The following is a 19,153-nucleotide window of genomic DNA, read 5'->3' on the forward strand; positions in this document are numbered from 1 at the left end:
CGCTTGTTTCCGATGCAGAGGCCCGAGGCCCACAGGGCCGTATGCACGGGGAACCCCTGACTCGAGCCACCACTGAGACCATGAGAAGCGCAACAGCGTTAAGCTGGAATAATTTATTCTAACAAAAGTACAAAGTATGGAAAACTAGTGTCTGTGAGTCATTGCAGAGTTGAGTTTCACACGAGCAGATGTCGGTTTTGAGCACCTTTGAAAAGAAATGTTCCGAGTTAAGACAGGCGGCAGGGCAGCCTCTGGTGATGATTCTCTGGTGTGACGTGGTGTTTCCGAGGCGAGCGTGCCTCAGGAAGCACCCGCAGGAGGAGTCGGAGATGGGTGGGGCGGGTGGCCGCGCGGGCGCCTCAGATGGACAGCCCGAAGGCGCTGACGATGCAGTACATGGTCTTGTTCTCCCATCGCACGGTGCAGCTCCCTGCAGGGAAGCGGGGCGTGAGGGCGGGGGAGGGAGACGCGGCCACACCAGCCGCCCACCGAGGGACCGGAGGAGTGGAGGCCACCCAGCGCCGCCTACCGTCAGTCGTGCTGTCCCAGAAGCAGGAGCTGGCCGTGTGCAGCCCGGCCCCGTTCTTCTGCATGATGACGCAGGTCACTGCAACATGAACAGACGCGTCAGCCGACGGCCCGCCCCGCTCTGCCTGCTCGCCCTCTGCACAGGGACAGCGGCATGGGGGGCACTTCCTCGCCCCGAGTGCCTGGCATGCTCACGCCCTGCCGCTGCCCCAGCAGCCCATGGTGGCTGGCGGCGCACCAGGTGCTGGGACCTGACCTCTGGGCCATGGCCGAGGGCCGCCCCGCGCCCGAGGGACAGACAGCCATTACCGATGTACTTGAACGGCTTCCCCAGCTTGGTGAGCTGGCTCAGTGTCTGCTCCACCACGTTCGTGGTCCACTGGTTGACCTTGCTGTGTTGGTAGGCATTGCCGCCGATGGCGCTCTCGATGGCCTAGAAACGGCAGGAGGGCCCTCAGCAGCCAGCGGGCACCCCTTGGGCACCCCGAGAAGGGAAACCCCGCCCACAGGCCTCCAGCCAGGCTAGTTCCAGTGAAGTACGTTTTACAGGCATTGTTAAAAGCTGTGATTACATCACTTGTCGTATCTGAAAAACATCTGACTGATGTAACGTAAATGTGATAAACACCAGGAAGTAAGCAATACTCCCCCTGCCCCCCAGACTAGAAACTTCTTTTGCCCATTCCTTCAATAAAAAGCTGCTATCCTCCGCTTACACAGTTGGCAGCACTGAAGCGTACGTCCAGGGAGGCGTTAAAACACACTTCGGGCAGGAGTGACAGCACAGCGCGGAGGGCCTTGCCTTGCGCACGGCTGACCCCAGTTCGACCCCACGCACCCTGTACAGTCCCACCGAGCAGCACCATGAGTAGTTCCTGAGAGCAGGGTCAGGAGGAACCCCCAGCACGGCGGGGTGTGGCCCCCGAACAGCAATCAAACAACCAACCCAATTCTTAGGAGCCGGAGCAAGAGTACAGCGGCAAGGGCACTTGCCTTGCATGTGGCAGCCTGTGTTCAGTCGCTAACACCACATATGGTGCCCTGAGGCTGCCGGGAGTGACCCCTGAGCACAGGAGCCAGGAGTCATGCCTGAGCACCGTGCCCCACCCACGCAAAAAAAAAAAAAAATCCCTAATGGGTCCCAAGGAACAGCATCATGACCACCTGCCTTGCAAGTGTACGGTCAAGAGGCCAGGCGGCTCCCCAGGTGAGCCCGACAGCTCTGCCATCAGGGAGCGCTGGTGCCACAAGCGACTCTGATTCTGGCTGCACCCCAGCTGTGACCTCTGGTGAGCACTGAGTGCCACCGTGAGCCCCCACAGCACAGCTGCACCGTGCACCTCAGCGGACGCGGCAAGCAGGGGTGCGACGGTGCGGGACGTGCTCCACTCAGGCACCACAGTCGCCCACACGCCACCTGCAGCACAGCCGGAAGCAAATGCGAGCACCCCTGGGCTAGGCGCAAACTTGGGTGCGCACCTCAAGAAGGGGGTAAAGATCCGCCCCTGGCCCCGCCCGCGCTGTTCTGGAGAGGCCGGGAGGGGTGTGCGTGTTGCCCCGCCCACCCCCGCCCACCCCACAGTCCGAAGCTCCCGTTTTCTGGTTTCTCAGGCCTTCCCGCTGCTGCCGATATGCTGACCCCCAGGACGCTGTCTCTGCCGCCCCTTTCTCCGTCAGTGCTGAAACCAGGGAACCGGCTTTTAGGAGCCACACCCTGACACCGCGCGGGGGTCAGTCCTACCCTCGGCTCGGGCTGCACACAGGCTGAGAGCCGCGCCAGCCCCGCTGACCCAGCCTACACCCCCCGCCCAAGCAAACAGCCGCTGGCCCAGGGGCTGGAGGTCTCGGGAGAGCAGAGAGCACCGAGCAGGGAGCCGCGGCCACAGGGTCCTGCTCCTCCCCAGTGCAGAGCGAGAGCCCGGGCTCAGAGCGGCCGGCGGGTCTGTCTAAGCGAAGCTCCCAGGGAGCTCTCCCCCAGCCAGGCTTCAGGGGACCCAAGACCCTCTTTGGATTTTCTCTCAACCCCTCACGTGGGAGTAAACGTGTTGCCAGGGCGGGCCCAGGAGACCACAGGGTGGCCAGACCTGCTGCCTGGTGACCAGGCGAGCAAGGACAGCAGCACAGTGACATCAAAGAGACCTCCCAGGCCGGGGGCAGTTGGGGGGGCAGGGGAGGGGCTCCCGGCACCCCACAGGGTCCAGCCTGTGCGCACTGCAGGGTGTGGCCCCGAACCCAGCCGCGCTGAAAGGAGCCACTTCTCTCCTGCCCCACAGCCCGTTTCATGCCCGCCGGTTCAGGAAACACTCGCGGGCCGAGAGGGTCTGAGCCTCAGTGGCCTTCAGTAATGCTGCCGCTGGTATGTAAAACTCCCTGTCTAAAAAGATACAATTTACATAATATGGGAGTAATTCTTGTCTAGATACTCATGAGAGTAAAAACTGTTATTTGAAATGCCAAAACACATAGGCTCAGCGGAACCAATTCCAAGGTGGTAATTAAAACACATTATTTTCACATAAGCCACTAATCAGATAGTTAAAAAAAAAAATAAGCGTTTCCCCTCTCACCTCTTTCACGATGTTGCTCACTTCGTCAACGACAAAGGAAGTCTGGAAGGAAGGAGACGGGCGGGTTAGAGGCGCCTCACGGCAGGCTCAGGTGGGGACGAGACGTTTAAAAATATCTAAGGGGCCAGAAAACTGCAGCGGGTCGGGCATGCTCCTTGCAGTCGGGGTCGAATCCCCCGTATGGCCCCTGTGCCCCGCCAGGAGTGACTCCTGAGCACAGAGCCAGGAGCAAGCCCTGAGCATCGCCAGGTGTGACCCCCCCACACCCAAACGCCAAACCAAAGCAGATCTAAGCAGACCTTTGCTTACTGAGAAAACCGCCACAAACAGGCTGGGGCTCAGGGTGGCCGCGGGTGAGGTGGTCTGTTCACAACTGTCTCTGCCTCACCCATGAGTGGCTGCGCCTCTGTCTGTCTCAGGTGACTCAGCAGGCGGCCGAGGGCGCGTCTTTCTCACTGCTGGGGCATCGGGGCCCTCAGCAGACGTGGGGGGTCTTACCTGAGGACTGTGTCCTGCGGCTACCTGTCCCCTCCGCCTGGGCAGGGGCTGGGGTGCTGCTCACTCTGGGCAGTGGGTTTCCTCCCTGCTGGCCGCTGACCCCTGCGGCTGCACCCCAGTAAATCCCTTTCCTTTCCAGAAGGATCTCGAGCTGCCTGCCTGGCGCTGTACTGGAAAGTCACTCCTGGAGCCCAGAGGACGCAGCCCCGTGAGGCCATGCCAAGGTGCCTTGGAGACACATTCCTGGGAGCTTAAAGGCTCCTTCCCAGGGCGCCCAGATCCCAGGCTCTGCCCGGTCCCCTCCACCCGGGCGGGAACGTAGCAGGCTGGGCACTGGCCTGCCCGCGCAGTGTGGGGCCCCGAGCACCGCCAGGAGTGACCCTGCGGACTGCCAGGTGTCCCTTTCATCACCATTACTTCTTCTTCCTCTCTTTCCCGGCTACTCCCACTGCACCCCTGGAGTTCCCACCGGCTCTCCCGGCACTGCGACGGGGGCCGGGTCCACGGGAACCGAAAGGCCGGGCCTCAGCCCGACGGGGGTTTCTGTTCCCTCCAAACCTTCCTGTCTACGTTTGCACAATCCGAGAAACCAGTCCTCCCGCCACGTCAGCTCAGGCTGCCCTGCCCGCATCCTGCAGAGGGGCAGGCTCAGCCGGGCACCCGCGCCCGGGGCAGGCCTGGGCTGTGCCGCGGGGATGCTGCGGGGATGCTGCGGGGGACGCAGGGGATGCAGGGGACGCTGCGGCGGGCAGCCAGGCCGGCCGCCGGGGCACCGGGCGACGCCCTCGGCCACCCGGAGCTCGGTCGGGCGGACAAAGGCTGGTGCTGGGCGCCGCCCCCCACCCGGGCAGGGTCCGCAGCGCGCGAGCCGGGGCGGTGACGTCACGCGGGCGGGGGCAACGGGGCCAGGAGCGCGGCGCGGCCGTGGGGTCCCAGCCTGGCCGGGCGGGGGGTGGGGTCGGCGCGCCAGGACGAGACGCGGGGCGGCCCGCCCGCCAGCTCCAGGGGGGCCTCCACGCCCCGGGCCGCGCTGCCCGCCCGCCCCCGGGCGCCGGCCTCCCCGCAGGCCGGGCCGGCGGTTACCTCCTCGGTAGCCTGGTAGTCTTCCATCTTCCCGGCGCCAGCCTCCGCCTCCCGCACCGCGCAGCGCGCAGGCGCGCACAGGCCACGCCCCCTCACCACGCCCCCGCCCCGCCTCCTTGGCTCGCGCGGCCGCTCAGGCTCCGCGGGCCCCGCCCCCGACGCCCCCGGACACGCCCCCTCGGGCTCCTCCGGCCTCTCGCGCCCCGCGGGCCCCGCCCCCCAGGCCCCACCCAGCCCGGGCACCGCCTCTGTCTGGCCTGGAGGTGGCGGGTCCCCCCCGAGACCGTGAGTTAGGGTCGCCTAGCAGCACAGGAGGAAACAAAACAGAAGGACAAAAGCCAGTCCCAGAGGGAGGGGGCGTCGTCCTGGCCCTGCGCTCCAGCTTGTTTGCGGGTTAATTGCAACCTGCAAAGGCGCTCTCGCACCCAGAAACAAATAGTTACGGGGCATCGGGACGCGGCGGGCGGGGACAGACTGTTGAGTGGAAACCTGGGCCGGGGCGGGGTGAGATGGGGAAGGTATATTTCCCATATTAACGAGCCTCTCCCCCTCCCCCTCCCCACACACAGACCTGTGAGCGCTGTTGAAAACGTACTGGGTGGAAATATTTGTAAAATGCAATGCTGCACCTACCTGCTTCATCGGAATGACCAAGACGTGCACTTGAGTGTCTGAAAAAGGACCAACTCTGGGACGGAGCTTTCCTAAAGGGCACCTGCCTGCATGTACTCACTCTGAGTGAAGATCGTACTCCTTTTCTTGGGGTGGAGGGTGGGAAGGACACCTGGGGATGCTCAGGGGACATGCACTGTCAAGGATCGAACCCCAGGCCTCTGGCATGACACTAGCCCCCAAACCTTTGTCTTTGGAGAGGCAGGGTAGGGGGTGGAGATGGGCCATACCCGCTGTGTTCAGGGCTTACTCCTGGCTTTGTGCTCAGGGGTCACTCCTGGCAGGCTCAGGAGAGCATATGGAGTGCTGGGAATCGAACCCTGGTCAGCAAGGCAAGCACCCTAACGGCTGGACTCTCTCTGGCCTTTGTCTTTGTCACTGTCACTGTCACTGTCATCCCGTTGATCATCAATTTGCTCAAGGGGGCACCAGTAATGTCTCCATTGTGAGACTTGTTACTGTTTTTGGCATATCGAATACACCACGGGTAGCTTTCCAGGCTCTGCCATAGGCCTTTGTCTTTAAAGTCTATTATTTTTCTTATCCTTGCTCTTGAAATTAAGTATCCCTTCTTACTTCAGTCACTTCCCTTTGCCAAAAAGGAGCTGAGTATAAGACCCCAGAGATTCTGTGAGATGAGCTGCCACTCCCACAATCCAGTCCACTCCACCCTGGTCGTTTCCATCCTGGAGAAGGCACGCTCCGGGCAGGCAAAATCCCCACTACTCACAAACGCGTCCCTGCCCCTTGTGCGGGGCCCAGCACATACGGGATGCATTATGGACAGCTATGGCGTGGGATGGCTTCCCACTGGCGTTCTGCCTCATTTCCCAGTGGGGAGGACCCATGTGAGAAAGGGCGGGCTGGTGGGAGGAGGGTTCTCTGCCCCTAACTCGCGCCAGGAGCTGCTCTCTGCTCGAATTCTCCACTCTGCCTTTTTAAGTTTATCTCCTGACCCGCTGCTGGCTTCAGCGTGCCGGTGCACGCCTCCATCGTGGGCTGCAGCCCCGCTGATAGTCTAATCCTACCGCCCCAGTTATGCCTGCGAGGCCACCTCCCATGGCCCCTTTTCCTGGCCCTTGGCACTACCATGCTTTGCAATCTCTCATTATTATTACTACATTATTAATTATTATTATTATTATTTGGACTGGAGTGATAGCACAGTGGGTAGGGCATTGCATGTGGCCTTACATGTGGTCGACCCAGGTTCAATTCCTCCATCCCTCTCTGAGAGCCCGGCAAACTACAGAGAATATCCTGTCCGCACGGCAGAGCCTGGAAAGCTATCCATGGCATATTCAATATGCAAAAAACAGTAACAACAAGTCTCATAATGGAGACGTTACTGGTGCCACTCGAGCAAATTGATGAACAACGGGACGGCAGTGCTACAGTGCAGTGCATTATTATTATTTGGCTTTTGGGGTCATACCTGGCTCTGTACTCAGGAATTGCTTCTGGCGGTGCTCGGGGATTCTGGGGATTGAACCTAGGTCGGCTGTGTGCAAGGCAAACGCCCTCCCTGCCGTCCATCTCTCCTAATTTCCTTCTTCCCCTGTGTGCACCCAGAAGCCTGTGGGATAAGTGTGTGAACACGATGGGTCCAGTAGGAGTGAAGAGCTTCTGCATGAACATCTCCAGCTGAGAAGCATGAAGTTGGGGACTCCTCTTAAAGCTGCTCCAGAAGTCGGTGATGAGTGACCTCCTCCATCTCCCTGTTCTTCCTGGACCTGGCAGTCATGCCCACAACTGCTTCTGGTGCCATTTAAGTTTCATTAAACAGTTGAAATCCAGAGACTCACAAATAAATCTCTGAAGAGATCAACAAGCTGCAAAGATGCCTCCATACCCCGCGCCAGGCTGAACCTCCTATCCGGAGCCACCCAAAGCAGGGCGGGTGAGTGCTACCACCTGTCCCAACAGAGCCCTGACAATTGAAAAACCTCCAGAATCCAGTTGTCACCATGCTTAGGGCCGATCTCCACAGGGGCAGACTAGCCTCACCCGTGAATTTACCTGTTGGGAAAACTCAGGTATGTGGGTCTTGTGACAGAAATCTCCAGGCTCTCATGGAGTTGGGGATGGGCGACCTCCCCCCATCCCCCTGTTCTTCCGGGAGCCTGGCAGTCATGCCCAGGAACTGCCTCTGGCACCATATAAGCTCATTAACTGGCCATGATCCAGAGGCTCAGAAATCTTGAAGAGATCAACAAGAGAGGCTCAGAAATCTCAAAGAGATCAACAAGCAGAGATGCCTCAGACCCCAAAGTCCCCATTCAGTTATAAATTTAACTCCAACTGTATCACCTTATTTAAAATTTTAGAATTCTTGGAGTGCGATATTTTATACTCTATACCACTGACATACCAGGCATAGCACACATTGGATAGGATGTAAGGTAGAAGGCAACCAATCTCAATTAAAAAAAAATATATTAGCACAAGAGCTCAACCTATAACAACACGTTAGTAATTTCTTATACAAGGGCTCAATGACAACAGGGTGAAATACAACGATCTTCACACACTTTCTTCTAAGGAAAGCTTTTTTGGTCATTTTTAGAGAATTGTTCATAACAAGCAACGCAAACTAAATTATTTAGGGCCTGCTATTGGGGCAGGCTTGGTTGGTGGCTGGGAAAATTCAAAATAAGGGTGGTGGGAAGGTACAATGGTGGGTGGGATTGATGTTGAAATATTAAATATAATAAATCATTGTGAACATCCCTATAAAAATTAAATTTTAAAAATTCTCCAGAGGCTGGAGAGATAGTACAGTGGATAGGGCATTTTCCTTACTTGTGGTCCACTAGCTTTGATCCCCAGCATCCCATATGGTCCCCCAAGCACCGTCAGGAGTAATTCATGAGTGCAGAGCCAGGGGCAATCCTTGAGCATTGCTGAGTGTGCCCCCCACACCAAAAACCAAAACCAAAACCAAAGCTAAACCCTTTGGAACTGAACCCAGTGTGCAGAATGGTTGCGGGGTCCCCGCGTGAGCCGGGCTGAGGCTGCCCCTCTCAGTGCACACACTGTAAGGAGCCTCCCTGGGCACGTGCTGTGTGGGTCAATGAGTCAATGTATCCATGATGGATAAGACAGTGGTGAGGGAGCTGGTGCACAAGGCTCTCAGCTGCAAACCAACCACTCTGTTCACAAAGAAACTGATACACAGGCAGAAGGCAAGAACAGGTGACAGCTGGCTGCTCCCCCGCAGCCTCGACTCCATTCAGAGGCACAGGAGTCCAGATACGGCACCTTGGCAATCAGCAGAGGAGCCGCAAGAAGCCGGTTGAGATGCAGAAAGTGCTGGATGCAGCCGCTTGGTCCAGAAGGCTTCTGCAGGTGAAGACTGCTCCTGGAAACCTTCCCTCTGACAGTGGGTCTTCCTGTCCTGTGACACTGCCCTGTGGCACTGCTGGGCATAGTCCCCAACAGCGACCGCGTGCCACCAGCCTGTCTCAGCGGCTGGCCCCCACCTTCCTTCTACTGCCCACTGTGCTGTGTGTGTTGAGTACTGCACGCACACAGCACAGTGGATGATGACTGGATTCCAGTCACAGGTCGTGCTCGGGCTGTAGGGGATCGGCTTGTGTCCTAAGTCAACCCCCAGGAGGGAGTTAGCATTTTTGAGATCCAAAACATAGTAGCTAAACAGCACTTTGGCAAATCAGTAGAAAGCACGAATCTGTAACTGTACCCTCACTGTGACTCACTAATTAAAAAAAAATGAATAAATAGAATAAAATAAAAAGTAAAAAAAATAGAAAGAAAACACGAAGACGTGAATTCTTGGAGCTTCAGCAGGACCCACACTTCTATGCCATGAGTACCACGGTCAGAAGCCCTCGGGAAGAACGTTCATTAAACAAGAACATTCATTAAACAAGCCAAGGGGTTATCAGTCTGTTCCTCAGCAGAATCATCTTCCCTTACTCAATATTCGCCTCAGAGCCCTTGCCTGCTGTCAGTTTCTAAACTGGCTTTGAGGTGACGAGGTTGACTGAGGTAGGATGACCTCAATGGAAAATGTTGAAAATAAACTTCATTTCCAGGATCCATAAGAGACACTGAGGTAGAAATACATGACAGTTCTGTCACTGTATCACTGTCATCCCATTGATCATTGATTTGCTCGAGCAGGTCCAGTAACGTCTCCATTCATCCTAGCCCTGAGATTTTAGCAGCTTCTCTTTACTTGTCCTTCCCAATGGTGCTGCATTAGCGGCTCTTCAGGGTCAGGGGAATGAGACCCATCATTGTTACTGTAGTTGGCATATGAATACGCCACGGGGAGCTTGCCAGGCAGGAAACTCTCAGTAGCTTGCCAGGTTCTCCAAGAGGGCGAACTAGGCTATCAGATGTCCTGGAGCTTAGTTTTATAGTCTCTGGATGTTGGCTGTTGATGGGGTTACACAGCGTTGGGGGCAGTTTCTAGGTGTGACTGCCTAGCTACTGGAAAATTGGGGAATCTGGGTGGTAGAGGCCCAGTCCTGATCCAAGCAGCCTTGGAAATCTCCACCCCAGGTCCCGCATACCTGGGTCCCTCTGCCAGTTCCTTCATGTATGAGGCTCATCCGAACATGTGGAGAGTGGCCTTGAGCATGGCTGTGGCTGGGTTCCAGAGGTCTTCAACTGCTGGTGCTCTGCTCGGGGCAGGGAGGGAAACTCAACCTGCCCCCTCCGAGGGACCCCAGTGAAAACAGCCAGGCGCAGGGCAAGACATGGCAGTTAGCTGTGCGTAAATCATTGGCATCCAGCTATGTTATAGAATTACGTTTTGTTTCTGGGCAAGCCAGTCAGTGAGTGAACCCTGGGTTTGTTCTTCCTTTGGGGGCGGGGCGGGGTGAGCCGTAAACTGACAGATTTATGTTTTCTTCAGTCCAGTCCTGTCTCTCAAACACAGACATGTTAAGCATCAGGATCAGTGTTGCCAGCACCTCTGTGCAGGCCCAATCATTGTAGTGATGTCACCTCAGCTCATCAACAGCCACAGTTGGGTCTCAGCCGTGTTTCTAGAGGCTCGACCAGAACTCAAGTGCCAGACAGACTGATGAGAACAACTTTCCAAAGGAAGTTTCATGATAACATAGATGCGTCCTGGGTGATCTAGGAAGATTCACTAGCGCACCCGTATGGCTTCAGAAACCTTTCAGGTAGGAAGTGCGGCTAAGACTGAGGACACTGGAAGGCTGTAGAGAAAGAGAATGGCAGGGTGACCCGGAAAGGCGCAGCAAAAAGAAGGCATACAGACTGAAGTTCAGATTTCGCCAAGGAAAAGGATCAGGAGGTTTGGTCTTCCCCCTCAGAAGTACAGTGCCCTTACATTTACTTGCCACTAGTTCTCCCACCTCTTTTTTTTTCTTTCTTTCTCTCTTTTTTTTCCCTTTTTGGCTCACACGGCGATGCTCAAGGGTTACTCCTGGCATTGTTGGCGGACCATATGGGATGTTGGGGATTGAACCTGGGTTGACTGCGTGCAAGGCAAACGCCCTCCCCACTGTACTATCGCTCTGGCCTCCTCCCTCCTTTTTTCTACTTCTTTCTATTTCTCCTTTCCCAGAAGGTGATCACCCTCTAGGCCCGGGATTACGTTTACATTCTGGGGCTTGCCTGGTCATTTGCTCAATCAACCATGGGACTCGCCCCTGGGCCCTTTGCAAAGGCAGCCGCCAGACGTCAGCTCACCCTTTGCCAAAGACATATTGGGGGGAGCAAATTTTTTGCTCCCCTACCCCCCTCAAAGCCAATTCTGTGGATGTTCGAGTTTTCCTTCCCATCCTGCCCTTGACAGTGTGACCTGACATGGTCGGACAGCCAGCCCGATAACAGGACGATCGAACAGGAGCAGTGATGACAGCGCGTGAGGGAGACAAAGAGGGCAGTGCCCAGGCGTCTGTCGGAGGAATCTGACGCTCCCAGTGGAAGTGAAAATACACGTGTGAGCAGCAGCGCCTCGAGGTGAGGGCCCTGGACTGGGACTCACCTGCTGTGAGATCAGCTGACAAATGCCTGAACTGGGTCCAAGGGTGCTTGGGGATGCTTGCAGGCACCGGGCCGAGATAGCTTGGCGCCGATTGCGGATAACTTCTTTTTTTTTTTTTTTGCTTTTTGGGTCACACCTGGCGATGCACAGGGGTTACTCCAGGCTTTGCACTCAGGAATTACTCCTGGCAGTGCTCAGGGGACCATATGGGATGCTGGGAATCGAACCCAGGTCGGCCGCGTGCAAGGCAAATGCCCTACTCGCTGTGCTATTGCTCCAGCCCCCTGCAGATAACTTTTGCTCTGGGCCTCAGCGCTGGTTCCCTGCCCCTTCCCTGTGGCCCCGTCCCCAAGCACCGGCACCCAAAGGGCAACTCGTGGCCTGCCTGGAGCCCCTGCTGGCTCGGCTGCTCAGTTTCCGTCTTGAGAAGCTGCTTAGTCGCTTATCAGCTCTGCTCAGATGAGCAGGACGTCGGCTTCCGGGGCCCGCTGTGGCTCGATTAGCTGCCGAAGCAAAGGGCCAGACTGTGGCTGGTGACCACAAAGAGGGACAGCTGTCATTCTTACCCTGTAACCACCAAGGGCCCGGTGTGGCGCTGCCCCCACATGAGGAGCAGGGAGAGGGGCTGGGGGCCCGGGTGCGGGCCGGGCTGGGGCTGCTTGTGACCTTCGCATTTCACCATCCAGAGCGAGTCTTGGCAGCAGCTGAGATCACATTATGGGGTGGGGGGGAGGGGGAAGGCAAGGGGTGGGGTGGGGATAATGTGTGTCTGCGAGAGAATGCGGCTTCCCCACAGGGGAGAGACTGGAGGGTCAAGTTCTCTCTCTAGAGTGGGAGAAAGCACGGGCACACCGGGCACACCGCTGCTTGCGAGCAGGTGACCTCAGGACAGGTAAGTGTGGCCTGTCTCTGCAGCATTGGCTGTCTAGGTTTCTGCCAAAGCTCGGGGTTTTCTATGTGGTCTTTTGCGAGGGCATCAGCAAGGGGAAGAATTATGAACTTTTTTTTTTTTTGCGGCACCACACCCAAGGGTGCTCAGGGCTTTCTCCTGGCTCTGTGCGCAAGGGGCCACTGCTGGCACTACTTGGGAAGCCAGGTGGGGTGCCAAGGGGCCACACCGGTGTCAGCCTTACCCCTGGACCATGTCTCGGGCCCCAGGAGCAGGGAACTCCGGGCCGCCTGCCTTCCTGTTCTTCTCGAAGCCTCTGTTCCTACGGGAGCGTCTCCTTTTCCGAGGGCTCCGCCGGCTCTGGGCGGTGCTGGGGGTCTGGCCCTCATGCGCTGCGGGCGCCTTTAGGTCGTGACAGCGTGATTTCTTTCAACTACACGTTGGTCTTCTGCTTCCCGAGATATCACCAGTCCCTCCCCCCTGCCCTCTGCTTCAGGGTCTGCCATGCCCCCGGCATTCTCAGGGGGTCTGAGGGCATTTGCCAGGGTCTGCCACACACCCGGCACTCTCAGGGGGTCTGAGGGCATTTACCAGGGTCTGCCATGCCCCCAGCATTCTTAGGGCGCAGGGGGCATTTGTCAGCCACCTCCCTTTGCCTGCCCCCGCGCCCCCGGCCCGCTTGTGCCCCTCACTCCGATCTCCGCTGGGGCTTGTCCAGGTGCCCAGCTGCACTGGCCACGCTGTGTGGTGGCCACATGCCCCCCGTCCACCGCAGACTAAATCTCCAGAAAAGCCTCTGCTCCGTTCAACTCCGCTAGAGTCCACCCTACGATCATTTATTCAACATAAAGCTTCAACTCTGGGGCTGGAGGGACAGTCCGAGGGTGAAGGCGCTTGCCTGGTATGGGACGGAGCCCAGTTTGATCCGCAGTACTCAGTGGTCACCGGCACTGCCAGGAGTGACCCCTGAGCACAGGAGCAGCAAAAAGGGGCTATTGAGAGGGGATAGAAAGAATCCGTGCAGGCCCAGAAAAGGTGACCGCCCGCAGGCCGAGAAGAGAGGCCTCTAGGGCAAACCCACCCGCCTACACCTTGCACCAGAACTTTGTTTATTTATTTTATTTTATTTTATTTTTTTGCTTTTTGGGTCACGCCTGGCGATGCACAGGGGTTACTCCTGGCTTTGCACTCAAGAATTACCCCTGGCGGTGCTAGGGGACCATATGGGATGCTGGGATTCGAACCTGGGTCAGCTGCGTGCAAGGCAAATGCCCTACCTGCTGTGCTATTGCTCCAGCCCCTGCATCAGAACTTTAGACCTTAGGAGAGGGAAGAAATCTGCCTGTGGGCCAGTCTGCGGCAGTTGCCACCGCAACCTGATTGCACTTCGTATCTGCTCCGTGAATAACTCTTCCAGGTCACCCTCATTCCGGAAACGCTTTCTTCCACACCATCCGGAGCGGAGTCAGTTTCCTCTGCCGCGACATTCCAAGACTCTGAGGTCTACAGCGACAGGTCACCCTTAGGGAGGACCTCGTAGGCCAGGGGCCCGCCACCGCCACTGTGGCAGCAGAGCTGGGCGTAGCGGACACTCAGAAGGACAGGAGTGAGTGACCGCGGGAACCGGAATCCTGACCCCTTCAAGGGGAAACTGGCCCCAGGAGCCAAGCGGGTGGCCCAAGGCTTTTCCGGCCTGGGTTACCCCAAGTTTGTCCTAACTCCCACCAGCTCTCCCCAGCCCTCGTCCTCCTCAGCGGGCCTCAGCAGAAGGGCACCAGCCCCAGGCCTCAGGAGAAGGAGATTTTTTTTTCTTTTTTATATTTTTTATTTTATTATATTGAATCACCGTGAGAAAAAGAAAAAAAATACAAAGCTTTCAGGTTTAAGTCTCAGTCATACAATGATTGAACCCCCATCCCTTCATCAGTGCACATGTTCTACCACCAAGAACCCCAATATACCCCCCTCCCACCCAGCCCCCACCTAAGTAGCTAATGATCTTCACTTTATTCTCTCTATACTTTGAATACATTCAATATTTCAATAGCGAACTCACTATTATTGTTTGGAATTTTCCCCAACAATCAGGCCTGCTGAAAAGGCATCATTTAATAATTTCTTTTCATTGCTGAGAATGAAGATTCTGATATTTTAGTTCAGATCACAGTCTAGATGCATGTCTATAAGAAGCCGCTCTGGGTGCCAAAATGGGTTAGAAGACCTCTTGGATCATGGTCTGTACGAGCAGAGGGTCTGTTTCGAGAGCAGCAGCTCTGGATCTTATCTGGGCCGAGGGCGTGCCGGTATCGCCATCATCCTATGATGGCCTATGAGCCACAGCATTGCAAAGTTCCTACCTCTGGGTGAAAGTCTTAGGGGGTGGCTCTTGCCACGTGGATGATGCCACTGCCGCCACCATTTCCTAGCAGAAAAACCGAGAATGAGATTTTTGAACTGAAGGGCCAGCGGGATTAGCAGAACAGCTGCATTCACACACGAGGCACCTGCAGCCCGGGAGAATCGTGGAGACCTCACCAACAGGCCCCGTCCTCTCGGCCAGCTGAGTTACTTCCTCCCCACCCGAGCTCAAACAAACCCACCCTCGAGAGCCCGTCCGAGGCCCTGAAAAGGGCCCGTCCAGGAAAGGGAAAGGATAACCCACAGGCGTGTGTCAGAGAAACATCTGGCCAGGACTCATATCCTGAAGCTAGAAAGAGTCTAGAAATCAGTTACAGAAAGACAGACAGCAAATGGCAAAGCAGACAGAACACTCGAGCACGTTCTCTACCAATTAGAGATATACAACGGTTAATGACCGAAAACTGGAAAACGTTTTCCGCAGTAAGCAAAAAAGATTAAGGAAAGGAAGCCACCGCACACCCACAAGGATAGATAAAAGCTGAAAGGCAGATCATTTGGAGGCCGGGAGAGGTACCAGCTACTGGAACGTGCTAGGGGTCTAAGTCAATAGAACCGCCAGGGGAAAATTTGTAGAATTTTATTCATGCTGAATAGTTAGTCTCTGAGGCAGCAATCCTGCACATAAACAACAAAATCATGTGCAAAAATTTTAGTGACTCTAAGAATGTCCATAAGAATGTGGTTCATAATAATCCGGATTGTAACTGACACAGATGCCCACCAGCAGTCCAACAGGTGAATACATTCTGATATGTTCACGTAATTAAACATAAAACCACAGTGAGAACGCAGTCTAACTACACACGGGTGCAGCTGAAGGAGCCAGAAGGGTGACTGCTACTCGGCTCCACGGACAGAAAGCACAAAGCCAGAACAACAAGCCCGTGGACAGAGTTAGAATAACACGTGTGCTAGGACAATAGCACTGTAGCATGTCGTAGCACTGTCGTCTCGTTGTTCATCCATTTGCTCGAGCGGGCACCAGTAACGTCTCCATTGTGAGACTTGTTACTGTTTTTGGCATATTGAATACGCCATGGGTAGCTTGCCAGGCTCTGCCATGCGGGCGGGACACTCTCAGTAGCTTGCTGGGCTCTCCGAGAGGGATGGAGGAATCGAACCCAGGTCAGCCGCAAGCGAGGCAAACTCCCTACACGCTGTGCTATCGCAGTAGTTGAGGGAAACTTCTTTGCAGGGATGGTGGTTAGCAAAGGTCGACCAAAGGGGCGTTTCAGGTGCTGTTCCAGTTTTGATTCTTGCTGGGGCGTGTGCCCTGTTCCCACGTGCAGTGTCCACGCCAGCCGTGTAGTGAGTGCGCTTGATCTGATTTAGCAGCCGTGTTTTGGGCAGAGCGAGTCAGTTATGCTGAGGTCGGTGTGAAACCCAGCAAGAACAGTTGACTCTGAATCTCTGAGTCATCTTTCATCTCCGTGGCGGTTTCCTTCGTAAAACATTTCCGTGGCCTCGGCTCAGACTCTCCTCCAGCTCAGGATGCCCAACGGTTGCTATGTGTGGTTTTAGAGTGACTTTGCTCCCCAGGCTCCCGAGACCAAGGGGGCCACGGAGAAGCTTAGGGCTGGACCCAAAGGCTCACTCACAGCCTCAGCCTTCGGCCCCGAGCACCACCGGAAGGAAGGAAGGGGAAGTACGTCAGTGATTCAAACGCAGAAAGATCCACTTCCTTCTCTCCAGAGCAGCTCCCCCGGGCGTCTCCTGAAGCAGCTGCTCAGGTAAGCGGGAACCAGTCTGATCCCTGGGGAGGGTTGCGGTGGGGTGGCCGAGGTTACAGCCGCTGGAGTTTGTCTGAGATTGATGTCCCCATGACTCTCCAGGTGGGAAACAAAACTCTGCTAAGTCAGATCAGTGATGACCGTGTCATTGCACCGAACAGCACACGAGAGTGATGTCGGTGAAACAGAAGAAGTGCTGAGTTAGTTCCAAAACCAAAACCCCCCAAAACCCAATACCCCAAAATTAAATTATATGGATTAAAAGACAGTATAAAATGTTAATTGAATTTTTGCTATTTTGTTCTGAATCTGCTTTGACCAATTGTAATCTCTAGGTTATATTTTATTTATTTTTTTGGCCATACCCAGTGGTGCTCAGGCCTTATTCCTGGCTCTGCACTCAGGAATCACTCCTAGTGGTGCTCGGGAGATCAGACGGGGTTCTAGAAATTAAATTGCAGGTCAGCTGTGTACAAGGCAAGAACCTCGCTCACTATACTGTCTAAAAGTTTGAAGGGGGACCATAAATGTGATTTTACTATTCTTCCATTTTGGGGGGAGGTCTTGGGAACACATCTGGCTGTGCTCAGAGTTTACTCCTGGCTCACTCCAAGTGGTGCTCGGGGGAATGTGTGATGCTGGGGGTAGCATCAGGGTCAGCCCACAAGTCAAGCACCTAAATGTAACTTTAAACAACAGCAACAACAAAACCCCTCTCCTCCCAAATGACCGGAGAGAGGAGAGATTATGGAAACTGGATCCTGATATTAAGAATTGAAGATGTGAGAACTGGAAGGCAACATGGTGGGAAAATTGATCCACACAATTGAGTTGGGGGCTTGAGAGGGAGGGGTGCCGGGGCTCTTGGGGGAAGGATGTGGGTGCTAAAGTGACGCATGAGGTGTTGGGATTATGTGCCTGAGAAACCATCATTGACAGAATTGTAAGCCACAGGCTCTCAATTAAAATAATGTTAAAGAAACAAATTTAAAATAACTAGAGTTGGGTTTTTCTTTCTTTCTTTCTTTCTTTCTTTCTTTCTTTCTTTCTTTCTTTCTTTCTTTCTTTCTTTCTTTCTTTCTTTCTTTCTTTCTTTCTTTCTTTCTTTCTTTCTTTCTTTCTTCCTTCCTTCCTTTCTTCCTTTCTTTCTTTCTCCCTTTCTTTCTTTCTTCCTTCCTTCCTTCCTTCCTTCCTTCCTTCCTTCCTTCCTTCCTTCCTTCCTTTCTTTCTTTCTTTCTTTCTTTCTTTCTTTCTTTCTTTCTTTCTTTCTTTCTTTCTTTCTTTCAATCTCTTTCTCTCTTTCTCTCTTTCTTTCTCTCTTTCTTTCAATCTCTTTCTTTCTTTCCTTCTTTCTCTCTCTTTCTTTCCTTCCCTTTCTCCCTTTCTTTCTCTCTCTCTTTCTTTCTTTCTTTCTTTCTTTCTTTCTTTCTTTCTTTCTTTCTTTCTTTCTTTCTTTCTTTCTTTCTTTCTTTCTTTCTTTCTTTCTTTCTTCTCTTTCTCCCTTCCTTTCTCCCTTCCTTTCTTTCTTTCTTTCTTTCTTTCTTTCTTTCTTTCTTTCTTTCTTTCTTTCTTTCTTTCTTTCTTTCTTTCTTTCTTTCTTTCTTTCTTTCTGTTGTCATTTGGGCCACATGCAGTGGAGCTCAGGGCTTACTCCTGGCTTTGCACTCAGAAATCTCTCCTGGCAGGCTTGGGGGACCATAAGGGATGCAGGGATCAAACCCGGGTTGGCTTCATGTAAGCTAATGCCCTCCCTGCTATACCGATCATTTGGGTTGGGGCCGGCGAACTCTCCCAGCGGTGGAGCTGACTCCTGCATGTTTAATGCCCTGAGTTCAGTCCCAGTGGCAATTGCGCCCCCCAGGGTCCGGTATGGCCCCTATTGAAAGAGTGTGGAAGAGGAAAAGATCGTGTAGCCAAGAGAGCAGGACATCCTGACTCTAACTTCTCTGTACACGGAGCACTGTGCTGTGGCATGACAAGAAAATGAGTAGCTGGGGAGGAAAGATGCACCAGGGCTGGGGCAGGCAGGCTCTGTCCTTGGCGTCACCTGGTCCCCACGAAGCTACCCCCAGGCACAGAGCCAGGGGCGCCCCCTCAGACGTGGGATGGGTTGGCTCACGGGGGCCTGTGGGCGTGTGGGTTTCAGGTGCTGGAGGACGGAGCTGCTCTCTGCTCCCCGTCCTCCCTGGTGGTGCTCCAGGGCCTCGCAGAGGCTTCCAGAAAGCGCCCACTCGAGCCCGAGGTGTGGCTCTCGCCTGCCTAGGAACCCACTTGGGGCTGCTGGCCTGCCCGCAGGGCCCCGGAGAGCCGCCTCGGAAACTGCGAGCGCCTTGAAGGAAGGAAACAGCCGCTGTGGTGGCCGCCCCGAAGGCGCTCAGGCTGGTTTCCTTGAAAGTCACAGGCAGCGGCGTCACTCAGCTCAGCACCCCTCCACGCCCGGGGCACGCGGCTCAGCGCCCCTCCATGCCCGGGGCACACGGCTCAGCGCCCCTCCACGCCTCGGACACACGGCTCAGCACCCGTGGACACTGGGCGGCACAGTAAGTCTCCCAGGCTCTGAGGACTGCGAGTGTTTCCTGCAGGCTGGAGGCCTGGGTCCAATTCCTGCCCCCCTCGCATGCTCCCTGGAGCACCTCCAGAGCAACCCCCAGCACACGGAGCTGGGTGCAGCCCCCGGACATCTCGGGCTACAGCCCCCACCTCCCACACCCCCAGAAGGAGCCCCCAGTGGCCGAGAGACAGTGCGGCAGACAGGGCGCTCGCCTTGCACAGGGCT

At 55.3% G+C, this 19,153-nt stretch overlaps 1 protein-coding gene across 1 annotated transcript; it reads right to left on the reverse strand.

The window, feature by feature from the left end:
* Positions 1 to 98: 98 nt before the first annotated feature.
* DYNLT1 (dynein light chain Tctex-type 1) lies at positions 99 to 4,757 on the reverse strand. The gene is made up of 5 exons (XM_055135640.1): positions 4,677 to 4,757; positions 3,096 to 3,137; positions 838 to 961; positions 530 to 607; positions 99 to 430 (listed from the first exon to the last, which is right to left on the reverse strand). Exons 1-5 carry the CDS (start codon positions 4,701 to 4,703, stop codon positions 360 to 362), a joined length of 342 nt encoding a protein of 113 aa, XP_054991615.1. The 5' UTR covers positions 4,704 to 4,757; the 3' UTR covers positions 99 to 359.
* Positions 4,758 to 19,153: the final 14,396 nt, after the last annotated feature.

This window comes from Sorex araneus, chromosome 4 (assembly GCF_027595985.1).
Source record: "Sorex araneus isolate mSorAra2 chromosome 4, mSorAra2.pri, whole genome shotgun sequence".
In the NCBI taxonomy this organism is placed as follows: Eukaryota; Metazoa; Chordata; class Mammalia; order Eulipotyphla; family Soricidae; genus Sorex; species Sorex araneus.